We start from the raw sequence: 13739 nt of genomic DNA on the forward strand, positions 1-13739 counted from the left end.
CGTTATCAGTCTAGGGTTACATTGGACTCTGCCTGTAACTACACATCAGCAGTCAAGCAGTTTCTTACCCATTTTAGGTGTCAGGGCGGTCAGGTCCAGGTGGCTATGCTGGTAGTCATGGTGGTGGTTTCCTGTTACGAGAAGAACAAAAGCAAATAAAAGTGTGTCAACATCAGCAGACACAAAGAAAGGCAATAAAAAAGAAGCCCCTTTTTGATTTATTCAGACTGCATTATTATATAGAATAACTGACCCGACTCAAAAGTAATAACAATCAAGTCAAAAACATATACAAAGCCAAGTTAAACTAAACCAGTCAGCAGCACAGCAAACATGAGGTATACAGCCCAAATAAAAATAAGATGGTTATAACTGGAATCTAATCCGGTCGTTAAGTGATGACGTGACGAATCCTAATTCCGGGCCTAAAGTAGTCTGCGTTTAATATGGCTTTTGTGTTGTTAACATGTTTAATGTTTTGTATTTTCTTCTATTTGATCTCAAAAGGCTCCTAAAACAGTCAGTGATCACTGTTGACCTCCCTCTGCTTTTATTACCGCTAATCATTTATTTAAGCTCAGTTTTTAAAACCTTAGGATGTAACTAACCTCGTATTGTGGATGGATTATCTCAGTTGTTCTCCTGGCTGAAGTTTGGTCCTTTTACAGTATCCTGCCATGCGATTACATTTGTTCCTGACCACCGAGAACACTCACGTTAACTTTTATCGAGTGGAAAAAAAGTTAGCTTGTTTATATTATGCTAACATAGCTGTGTCGCTAGCGGTCACGTAGCACATCATTATATACCAGCTAGCCAAACTTCAGTAACCCTACAAACGTCACTGCTGTTTAGTTTTTGGTCTTCATTTATGTTGGAAGTGATAACAGAGCTGTACGTTTTAATTTGTTTCCAAAACCCCGCAGTCAGGACATGCTATATTGTATTTAGATAGAAGCTAGCGAGCTAACTTCCTGCTAACTTCTAACTCCGTTAAATGTCATAAATTCCATTTTCATGGATGCCTGGATGTTAAACTCAATTGTTACACCTGGTAGAGCAGAACGCTGATCATTTTATTAAAGATGAAAGACTTTAGACAGTTTTTCAACTCTCAGTAATGCCATAGTGATCGTTTGATATATGGACCTGCAGCGGAGTTTAGGTCCAGACACGGCTAGTGATGTCAGACTTAACGACCGGATTACTGTTATAATACTGTTAATATGCCTGTTTGACAACAGCTTATGAAAAATGTCAACGTATCTCATGGCTCAAGGGATCCAATTTTTGTTTTCGGGGTTTTTCGAAGACTCAGAATCTGAGAACAGATTCTTCTATCGGTCCTATTCAATACATTATACACCCGTGTTATACAGGCCATCCATAGCTGCTGTGCAATACAAATAACCTTGCTTTGCCTTGACAGTCACTACACTTTATGCATTATCTATGCCGCAGTGTTGAAGCAGTGAAAAACTGACCTTTATGAGTTCGGCACGACTGGCTCTTCTATAATAACGTGACAAATGTTGTTCTCTATTTCAGCAGAGTATCAGTCAGCCCTTCCATCCACTCAAGTCAGTATTTGCTATATCCCCAGACATGAAAGCTTTGATTTGTTCAGTGTCTCAAGTGAGCAGTAAACTGCCACTGCTCAGTTATGAGCCTGTAAGTGTTTCTTCCATTTGACAGAATCCACTGTTTAGCAGCGCTTTACCAAGATGATTGATTATAGTCACTTTGTCTGGGTACGTGGAAGCGGCTGCACCTCACGGTCATCCATCTTTGCGGCGGGTGTGTCATTTGATGTTGCGCTAATATTGTAATGTGTTGTTTTGTTGGCTATAGAACAAAGCAATATGTTGTGAGACCTCTGTCACTGAGAAGCAATGGGAATTCCAATAAGTGAAAATATTGCCTTTATTCAATTATATCTTCTTTTTTCCCCCCCTGAACAACATACAACTCATGGTTATGCAGTTGTGGCTTATTTCCATTTAAATATGTTCATCTATCATTCAATAAGGCAGTAAAAGCACAGCTCTGATAGCTGCGTGTGAGCTCTTTAAGAGGCTTTGAGCTGATGACAGTGGCTTGAGTTCTGCCTTTGTGAAAGATCGGTGCCCGTAGGTCACCGACGCTGATTTGCCGGTGGGAGTTTGTGACATTTCAGACAAATGTTGACTTTTGCTAACATCCTTAATGTGGAGTTGGTGGAGTCTCTTTTACATTCAGTTAGTTTTTGAATGTAAAGGCTTTGAGAGTTAAACGGTTTTGACTATTTTGGCTAGGTGCGTTGCATCATTATAAAGCATGTCTTCGGTCCGTCCTCCCTGCAGCTGTACTCTGTTTTCCAGTCACACAGGTTTGATCAAGGGGCCAATTATAGCAGCTATAGAAAACCCAGTTAAATTACCCTTCTATGAACAGAGGTTTTGTACCGAGTAAATAACCTTTTACTATCTGAGTAATTGGGGAAACTGCTTTTTCCCCAGAGCAGAAAAACAGACCTCTAGATAAATTTCACACATTAAAATGTACCACAAATGTTTAGCCAAGGTTCAAAAGCTTATCACCCGGCAAAGATGGTTTCCCTTTGAGGTAATCTCCGGTTCAGAGTATGCATGGGTGTGATGCCTTTATATAAATATGAATGGGATCACCAGCATTGTGCAGTGCCTCTGGTACTAAACTGAGCACATATCGGAGACCTAAAGAAAATATTAAATATTATATATACATATAAAAAAAATAAATCAGATCTAGTCCCATGCATGGCAACATGGAGCATGGAGCTCATTCACACCAAACTCAGTTACTCATGAGGCTGGAGTCTCTATTTCTTTAGATGTGTTTGGTCAGCAAGCTGACATTTCACATCAAATATATGAAATTTAAAGTCCGTGCCTTCAAATAAACTGACAGCTAAAGAATCCTGCTACATATTAAGAATTACAGGGGATTACCAAATGAAGTGAAGGTAAATTGATGCAAAAAGTATTTTGTTTTTAAAAGTAAGAAGAAAATCTCCCCCACTAGAGAACATCAAGTGCGTCATGCAAAGCCGAGCCTTTTAAAAGATGTCCTCTTTCACTAAAGCCTGAAACCCAGCAGGACGACAACACAACAAAACTCTTAGGGCTATGCAGTCTGCTGCAACAGCAGTGCACAGATGCACTACAGATGCATTACATAGATAAGGCTTAACACTGTTTTACATACAAAACCTGGCAGTTTAATGCACTACTGAAATATACTGAAACATGTGGGTATAATTAATAGTCTTCACCCATCTGCAAAGGTAATGCCATTAGTCTATCCAACCATACATCTACCCATCCATTTTCTTCTGCTTATCCAATTCAGGGTCATGGGAGGGTTGGAGCCTATCCCAGCTGCCACAGGGCTGAATGCCGTCAGGCTTTTGGAAAAGACTGCACGTATTTGCTCTTATTTAACCACTGAATGTTAAAGCTCAGCTGACAGTCGATGCTTTTAGCAAAGCTCAGATTCAGATTGAGACTGTGCCGACCAGTCGAGTTCTTCTAAACCAAAATGTAAAAATAAATAAAAAGATTCTTTATGTACCCAGGTTTTTACTGCGACTGTCACCAGAGTTGAAAATGATCTTGTATGAAAATTTCCCTTTACTGGAACTAATGAGCCTTAACAAGAGAAGAGCCTCAGACTAAAGGTAGAATGAGAGAATAATACAGATAAAAGAATTTATTACTGAAGGTGCATTTACTCAATATTAAATATGAATGCATAAAATTGATAAGTAAAATATGAGTACTGCACTCGTTGCTGTATTTAACAGCTTCTAAAAGCACAAACGTAATCTTTCTTCCACGGCCAGTGGATGCTGTCAGTTCATGTGCGAGGGTAGGTTTGGGAATGTCTCCTTGTGTTGTACTGACAATATAGAGTTAATAACTTTTTTCATTTTCACCCATGGGCGTGGTGTTGTTGTACTCCATTATAGGGTGTTACACCCCTCTGCAACCCCTACTCGCCTTGCAATTGGAGTTACAGCAGAGTCTTTCGGGGTTGCCAAGGCTTAATTCCCAGTTGTCTACACCTGACAAGGTATGGTCAAAAAAGTATGCTTGAGGTTGGTTTGGGGCAGAACCACTTCGTGCCTTCATGCTCTAGGATGTCATTTTTAGTTTAAGTTGTTTAGTAACTTAAAATAATTCCAGTGTTTCTACCAACGCTTGTGTCAGCTTTCACTTTATGTTTCAGCTTATTAGCCCGGTGTTAACAGCGCCTCTCTTTTCACGATTAGTCTCTTGTGGATTCTGATTTTTCTTCTCTTGTCATTTCAGTGTCTCACTGCCCTGTGTTTGCATTTTTTCTCTCCCAAAAGGAGGAGGAGAAATAGAATATCAGCAAAAGAACACAGACCATTAAACCAAAGTTAGTTATGCTGCAATAGGTGTAGGCTGCTGGGGGATTCCCATGATGCATTGAGGTTTTCTTCGTCAGTCACCTTTCTCACTCACTATGTGTTAACAGACCTCTCTGCATTGAATCATACTTGTTATTAACCTCTGTCTCTCTTCCACAGCATGTCTTTGATCCTGTCTTCCTTCTCTCACCCCAACCGGTCGCAGCAGATGGCCCCGCCCTTCCCTGAGCCTGGTTCTGCTGGAGGTTTCTTCCTGTTAAAAGGGAGTTTTTCCTTCCCACTGTTGCCAAAGTGCTTGCTCACAGGGGTTCATATGGTTGTTGGGTTTTTCTCTGTATGAAAAAGCTTATACATGTATAAAAAGTAAAATGTTAAAAATGAATCCATGTGTCACTTTTAAACAGGAAATTCTCAGGTTTTATCTCCAGCAATCCTTAAACCCATTGCAGCACCTATTATTAAAGTGCTAAACAGCAGTTTAACACTTTAATAACACTTTAATAACAGTACTTTTTTGATTTGAGTACGGAATCAAAAAAGTACTGTTATTAAAGTGTTATTAAAGTGCTAAACAGCAGTCACTCGAGTACGGAATCAAAAAAGTGGAGCAAATGTCAGTTTTGTCATTCACACAGAGATAGTGGCATGTTGAATGCATCAGCGTGTACTGAAAAAGAACACACCGTCTAGGTGTTAATACATAATGCAGCAGCTCTCACTGTCAGTAAAGTGTGTCACATGGATTGGCTGTAGTAATTCAGGCAGATCTGTCACAAATGAACTGAATGCTTCCAGGTTCCAGCGGGTGGACAGAGGGGATCCCACTGTGACCCAGATCCATTTTAAACGCCTCGCTCTGGGGGAAGCTGATGGACAGACGCTGGCTACCGAGACAGCCCATGCTATGTCATTATGCTGGCAGAGTGTGAAGTACCATGTGGTCTTGGTGGGACAGATCACCTCATTTTGCCCTTCTACATATGCATGTGTTATGGAGAGGCCAGTTTACAGAGGAAGACGAGTTTCTCTAGAGCCATTCAGGATTTTAAGCTCTCATGTATCTGTAAAGGGAAGCTATGATGGATACATTGAATTATTACTAACACTTTACAATCTGAAACAGAGAAACTACATCTGTAAAAACAAAAAAAAGCAGTTTAGTGACATTTTGTGTATTTGGCAACTACAAATCTATGATATATAATAAATTAATGTCGCTTTTTTGAACTGGAAAAGTGAAGTGAGGCAATTTGACTAACCACATAACGCAACAGATGAATAGAGCACTACTTGTGGGAGCCCACTTGTGTTATTTGTTAATGTTGGTGGAAAAAAAATGGAATAAATGCCCAAATCAAACCAAAATGAACTGAAAAACGTGTATACAGAAACTGAAAACTAAAATTTAATGTGACACCAGACAAGATGAGATGCTTTGGATATTAAATTCAGCAGTCATGTTTACACCTCTGCTATACTGACGACAATTACATAATTCTGCACATGCTATTTATCAGATTTCCTCTACAACCTTCGTCAAAGCTGAACTAAAGAAATGACACATTTTAATTAACAACTTTGGTCAACCTAAAAACCCTACTGTGACTCAACTATCACTACAGCTTACATTTAAATTGCCAGACGGTTCTCTGCTGTTTTGTCAAAGGCAGGACTGCCTTGACTTTGTAGAGAGATGCACAAGGTGTTCTTGGGCACTGGTGTATATATATATATATATATATATATATATATATATATATATATATATATATATATATATATATATATGATTATGATATGTTTTATGGTTATACTTACTTGTAATTGCTTTACTTTCCTGAAACAAATGACTTTAGTCATTCATGTTTGAATGCCTTCTATGCACAGCAACTTTTTAGACAGGCACAGTTTTACATACATTTAATGAGTAACCTATATATAAGGGATATATATGGGAGATATATGCACTACTGCACTACACTAAGGAAATTGAGGCAGGTTGGAAAATACTGACAAGGTAGAAATATTTAAAAGTAATACAGGTAAAAAATTGTTGTGTAAAGTGCTGTTTTTTGTTTCTGTTGAGTATTGCAGCTTCGACAGCGATCAACTCGAAGGAAAATGACGGAGGCAAAAATGTCCTTAATATTTTGGGAACTTTATTCCACATCAACATGCGGCAAAACTTTTCCTCATGGGTGCCTTTTTTCTTGTTGTATACTTTTTTTTCCCTCAGGGGCGTGATGACTCAGCATACGTGCCCTTACAATGAAACAGTGCCTCCTTGTGGTGACAACTATAATACTGTCTCTCTGTTAAACAACAGTTACCATAATGCAGTTAAACACACTGTACACCATGAGTACACACAATGAATATCTTAACAGTTTCCCCAGGGGGCTCATCAGAAATGGAAGGAGAAACTGTGTGACCCGAAGAGATGGAAAAAACAAACTAAATTAAAAAAAAAAGTCAATCGCAGGCAAAGGAAATAGGAAGGGGAGAAAAAAGCAGGACCTAAACTTAGAAAACTGAGAGAAACAAGAGGGATAAAAACAGCTGACTCAACAAGAACAAAGAAGAGCATATGATCAGGACCATTTAATACTCAGGGCTGAGTGGAGACTGGTGGGGAACGAGTCACAGGTGAAGTTACTCAAGACAAGCACACAGGGGGAGGGGCAAAGCAAGACAGATGAAAACAGACTATCAGAATAAAACAGGAAATAAACACGTACCTGAAACAAGGTGAAACTACACTGAAGGAAAGTAAACCTTTAAAATGAACCAGAAAGTAGACAAACGACAATTTAACTGAAACAGGGGGACAGACATAGAAAGATAAGACAGAGGGAGTAGACATGGAAACACCGAGGAAACTAAAACAACTACTGTACTCTGAAAAATGTAGACAAAAATTAAAACACAGAATCAGAGAAGAGAAAATGTGAGTCAGAAAGCTCACGAGCTACTAGAACAAACAAACCTTTTAAAAAACAATGACAAGGACATCCTGTATGACTTTGGACTACACTTGTCTAATTAATTGTGATCTCACTCGACGATATTTCTTTCGTCTGCTAATTTTTAGGCCATGGCACAGGAACGTGTTACCATTATTATTTAACTGTTGTCCCTTCCAAGCATAGACAGTATGAACAAAGGGGTAAATCCGACGCATGCCCTGAAAAATCCTCCTTACACACTCTTGGAGTGACTGTAATCTACTTTTAGATATGACCCAAAATGACTGATTGCATCTATAATAATATCACAAAAGCATTTATAGGTCAAGATTTCTATAGGAACAGGCTCCACCCCCTAGCAGCTATTAAAAGAACACAGACTTAAGGCCCCCCTGCTTTAAATCTGCACTCCCAGCTTCACTTTTCAGACTCGGAAGCAACATCCATCTTTTATGGTTTCACAACACCAGCTGGTGGTGCAAACGATTCTTTTTCCCCTTCTTTCTTTCACCAAAAAATAAATTACTTGCTACTTATTAATCAGACATTTTCTTGGAGGACACACATGAAGTTACAAAGAGTTAGACTTCATGAACATTCAGGGGAATGACTTTAGATAAGGCATGCAACGTTCAGTCGTTTATTGGCTGCAGCCCATCTTTGATGAGTTTTGGAAGGTTGTTGCTCATCTCAGCGTACCGGGTATTTAAAAATTCTCAGTGTCATTTTTCACTTTCTGCACTCAGCGTAATTATAGCATTTCTCTGTGCACATGACTTCATCTTATTTCATTCTACAAGTAAACCAAATCATCTCATCCTGTAAAGACCAGGATTTGAAAAAAACAGGAAAGAAATCCTTTCACCAATCCTTTCATGCTTTTCCATCTCACATGGTGCTGTGGTGAAAAGGAAAGTTGCTTCATTTTGCTTATTTAAACGCCGGTGTCTAACATTAACGCGATCCACACAAGTCTCAGAGCCTTACCCACACGCTGCCACGAGCTTGACCGATGGTGTTTCGGGGAGCACGGCTTCTTGGAGTCTGTGAATTACTAACAAGGATAAGCACAGATTTATCTGATGTCTTCTTCGATATGTCAGAAGTCACATCACACAAAGCTGCCGTTATCCTTGCCGTGAAATAGAGGACTCCATGAACCAGAAGGCTGAAAAAGGATAGGAAACCTGAAGAATCCAAGTAAGCAGCTGAAGTTGGAACAAACAGATTTAGAAAAAACAAAAGCAGGCTTGCAACTGGCCAAAAGTGAAACGGATTACTGAAGAACATATTCACAAACCGTCCCCCCACCCCAAAGGTTTATCTAAAGCTTTCTCCTTCGACACGCCTTTCCATCCACATATAGTTCGGCTCTGTTTTTCTTGGTTTAGGAGCATCCTTTCCTCCACTGCAGAGAAATCTCTGCTACATCCTCCAGTGTTTTTTGGGGGATCTTTTTGTTAGCTGTTCTCCCTGTTTCAATAAAGCCAGCCCTGTAAACAAATGCTTTCCCCACTTTAGTGTGGAGAAGCTCAACTTGTGTACACACAGCTCTGACCTTCACCCCATCCAACACTTTAGGGATGAACTGGAAACAGAATGTCCAGCTTTAATGGAGCAAAAAGTGCAATGCTTTTACAGAAATACACAAAAGTCCTCCTTTAGTGTGAGTGTTTAAAGTGCAGACGTTCCAGGAAAATCCATTTTAGCAAAAGATCCATGAAGGTTCACAAGGTTCACAGTAGATTTAAGCAAATTTAAGTCAGCTATCCAATGTGTAATGGATTATAATAGAAATATATAATATGTGCAGCTTTTGATATTTGGAAAGCAGACTGACCTTTTCGCTCCCCACAGGGGATAGACACCAAACTCTGGACGCCACAGCTATGATACTAACTCCTTCTTTGCTGGATGGTAGTCCCACAGCGCTGACACTGGGCGAATCGAAATTAGCGACATCGTGAAGTCACCGACGTCTTATGTTCCATAAAAGTGTGCTCGACGTGTCGGCATAGCAACAAACTGAACATGAGTACCTGAACCGTCACTCAGCCACTGACCTCATTAAAAACAACGAGAATGTGCACATATCGTTAATGATTCTGCCAAAAGATTTCTTTTTATTAGAACTTTTTCTTCGCATCAATGCAGTGTCCTCTCAGAAGCAAGAATGCCGACATCTCTGCATTCATTTCAGAGTAGCTCTCATTAAATGGCCACATTTAATGAGAGCTGTAATTAATGAGCAACGCTGAATTCCTGTTCTAGCGTCTTCTGTCTGTGGAAAGTTGGGCAGGCTGAAGGAGAGGAAGCGAGAACATAGACAAGCTGCTCAGTATTAAAGGAAAACCCCAGAACTCTGTGATCATACTTGTAAAACACACGTGCTCATTGGTTCAGATGAAACTATATTCTGTGCTCCTGAAAGATTGTTTTAATGCAGTATTAGTTAAAATACAGCCTTCATTGTCAGACTCACTGTGACAGTCCCAAGCTGATTTTCTATTTGCTGTTTTAAACCAGGTGTAATGATCGACGAATGGTAGACTGAGAGACTGAAGCACACTGCAGACTCATGGGCTTGCAACCTGTCAATCATAACCTGCTTTATCCTTCAACTTGTGACTGAGACCAGTAAAGTGTTAACAGAGGATTTTAAGCAAGTGAAGCAAATGCTAACTTTCCCACAGACTTATGCTGTTTCCCCCTGGTGGCCATTGGAAGGAATTGCACTGCACTGCCTTCACTTTTCAGAAGGTCCGTCGATCTTTTAATTGGCGAGACCTGATTGCTACAATTTTGTCAGAATTAAGGCAAATCCGTGGAGCTATGTTCTTCTTCTGTATTAAAATAAAAAAACATATTTCACAAACAAATTGTAGTTATATTAGTAACAAACCTCCTGCTTGTTGCAGTTCTTCAGTTCAGTAGTTGTTGTTTTACCATTTTTAGATAGAACTTTTTGGCCCATTGCTTTTTACTGATTTTATTTTTTTTAATGCCAAAGAATATGTTTACAGACTTTTTGTGTGTAACCAAGAGAGATTATAGCTCAAGCAAAAAGCTGAATTTAATAAGCCTCATTGCATGAACAGAAGCAAATGAGTAAAAACTGGCAAAGCGTTTTAATTCTCATTATAGATGTAAAGGAAATCATTGATGTAAAGGAAAGACAGGAGAGTATTCAAAAAACAAATTATCCAGTAAGTTATTTTCCATAATTGCGCTCCGTGTTTTCCCGTAATTACATTGGTCGTTTGGCACGGAGCAACTGTTGATAAGCAGACTGATGAAACGATGAAATGAAGGAGAAATGGGCAGGTTTTGTCAAGACACCACAAACTGGAAAATTGCAACTGGGATCTTTTAATGACTTTGTAATTATGAGGCAGCCTCATCTGCTCGTTGGCATTTAACAGAGAGCTCACGGAATACTAAAATTAAATGTTTACGTCTTTCCCTTCAATTTGGGAATGCATTTCATTTTAGTTACAGCTAATTGGAGTTCGTGCAAGTTTAGACTTTCATCAGTGACGACTGCGCAGTCAGGCGTCACGCAAGCTTCAGAGTGAACTAGAAAATCGCTCTGAACAAACAGCTGAAGAATGCTCTTTGTTTAGTCTCTGATGTGCACTTCCACACTCTGAAAACAGACGAGTGCAGTCGCTGTTTCCAGTGATTTAGTATGTTTTTAGTTGTTTGTCAGTCTGTCAGTTGTGCCCACAGTTCTGACAGATGTTGGTCTGTTTTCAAAGAGCTCTCCCTCTTTGCCGAAAAGAACAGACCGGAGAACCGAGACGACTGTCTTGGCATTACATGATGGCTTCCCACCAGGGGCCCGCGAGGCCGAGGATCTTTGTTTCTCCAGTATCGATTAGGGATTGTGTGTCACAGCTCTTGGATGCATCATGTGCTCCTGACATGCTTTTTCCAGTCAAGAGGAGGCGCAGCCTGTTGTTTTCCCCTCTCCTCCTGTGACCTTGTGACTTTTTAACAGAAAGAAGAAAATACCTGCAGACGCTGCAGGGCAAAAAGCAGTAACACATAGGTGTGGAGGGACAAGCCTAAGCTGTGTTTATGCACAATATTTCTTTCTGTGCCAAGGCTGTGCTCCCATTCTGGGAATGTGCTCTGTACTTTGCATTTTGTGGGATATCTGAAGGAATCAAGGCTCTTTAATAACAGGCTCTCCCATCTCTATTCTACTTATCACACAACAAATTATAAATAAATTCAAGATTAAGGCTTTAAGATCATTCAGCTATAATCAGCTACAGGGTTACAATTTCTAGAGTAACACCTAAATCTCATCTTCAATATGTGGCTACTGTTTTAATCAAGTGTGAGCTGGAGGAGGTGGAGTCTGGTGACCGGGAGGTCTTCTTAGACCGCTGTCGACCTTAAATCGCAAATTCTCAGTTTCGTCTGTTCATCGTCGTTGTGAAAGGTTTGGTCGATCAGCAGAAGGTTTCAGTTTACAGCATGAAGGTTGGGAATAGGTGCTTTACTATGTACTGCAAGATGATAAGTTGAGCCATCTGCCTTTTCAGATATCCAAAGAGAGAAAAAACATTATTAAGGTTAACACTAGCTCCCTTTTTTTAGCTCTGTTTTTGGTCCCCTCCATCTGATTCTTTAGCTGCTATCTGCTGCTTTATGGTCACCAGTTTAGTGCTGTGCAATGGGTTTTTAGAGGTTTTGCTCAGAAAACAGAGTTAATTAATTATAGAATAGAATAGAATAGAATAATCCTTTAATTGTCCCACAAGGGGAAATTTGGTTGTAACAGCAGCCAAAAAGACACATATACAAACAAACAGTACACAGGACACAGAACAGAAACATACACAATTTTCTTACATATCTATATATTTACATATTTACATATTTATACTCAAGGATGCTCTTCGATGGGTCACGGCAGCTTAACATTTAAAGTTCACACGATTTCAACCATTGCTAATATCTGTTGTGTCAGAGAAACAATAAATATTTGAGTATATTAATGTATATACACTAGCATTGTGAGGCTTTTACTCTGTGTATATGTTAGGCCATTTATTTCCCAGGCTAACCTTGAAAAGCAGCATCAGTGTCTTGCCATTTACTGACTACTGAGATGATCTTTTTCCGGGAGGCTTCAGTGTAAGTGGGTGTTATTTTACAGCCTTTCTGGCTCCCTGCATGTCTTTGAGTTGCTTTGTCTCCTTCACACTTCTGTCACATTCACAGAATTAAAGCAACAAACGCCCGTTCCTCCGCCGCCTCCTGAGTAATGTGCGATGATTACAACAGATAATTACATCTATTTACATATAAATGTGATTGATATTTTTCCTACAGAGCTTCAGCTTCTTTAAGCTGCTGCCGGAGACGTTTGGCACTGATCTTGTTATAATCTATCCATAATATTTGGATCCTCCATCTGAAGTTACCTAATTAAATGATCATTCGCGACAAGTAAACAATCGGAGATGATGACGCTAATTAATGACGGCGCAACGCTGCGAGGCCGTATGTGTGGAGAGACGCTGCTATGGCATCTCACAGTGTTTATTCGAAGACTTGTGATTATAAGGAGTCAGATGTTGTGTTTTCTCAGTTGCATACTCAGAGTGACTGCAGAGGCCACAGGCTTAATTGATGAGGTGCTGTCATCCACAATATCGACCACCCTCATAAGAATCTCAAATGAACACTCCAGCGATAATGCCAGCACTCGTTAAAATCTGAGCGCAGTGGGACTTTCGGAAATGTCAAGACAAACCCAAATGGTTTCAAAACAGGAGGACCTTTTAAAATAGATGCCACAAACCCCATTTTCATAACAACGAGCAACAATATCTTGATTGTGCATTCATAATTTTCAGATCTCCCTGCTGTGCTTTTTAATTTTTACTGGCCCTGCCTGAAGAGACCATTTGCTCACCCTGTGCAGCCTTGTGTCAAACATGCCCGGCAGTCAGGTCGCGCCTCAACAGGTACATAGTCAGATTACTTATTAAAACGTTGGCTTTAAGCCCAAAAGGTCGGCAGCTTGCCACTTGGCTGCAGGTGCAAAATGCGGCTGGCAGGAGGTTTGACCTCAGGTCAAAATGATCCTTGATTTCCTTTGACGTACTGTAATAATTCTGACACACTTAGAAACTTTTACTCATTAGCTGCTGAGGACTTCGGTGTAGCACCTGTCACATTCGTGACACACGCAGTATAAAGTTGACTGATGTATGCCTCGTACAGCCTTTTCATGAACAGTTTGGTGCACATAATCCTCTCACTATTTAAAGAAAAGCTATCTTCACAAAGTTTAAGTGTCATATATCTACAGCATGGTCAGTTTATGAAGCTCACAGGCT

At 39.9% G+C, this 13739-nt stretch overlaps 1 protein-coding gene across 2 annotated transcripts in view; it reads right to left on the reverse strand.

Moving 5' to 3' along the window:
* The window catches only part of LOC120740204 (protein shisa-6), an 85944-nt gene that overhangs the window by 12118 nt on the left and 60087 nt on the right, over positions 1–13739 (reverse strand). For both annotated transcript variants that reach the window (XM_040042397.1, XM_040042388.1), the window contains exon 6: positions 69–131. In XM_040042397.1, coding sequence (XP_039898331.1) covers positions 69–131 — 63 coding nt within the window. The remainder of the gene's footprint in view (positions 1–68; positions 132–13739) is intronic.

The sequence above is a fragment of the Simochromis diagramma genome, unplaced genomic scaffold (genome assembly GCF_900408965.1).
Source record: "Simochromis diagramma unplaced genomic scaffold, fSimDia1.1 OVJJ01000321.1, whole genome shotgun sequence".
Lineage (NCBI taxonomy): Eukaryota > Metazoa > Chordata > Actinopteri > Cichliformes > Cichlidae > Simochromis > Simochromis diagramma.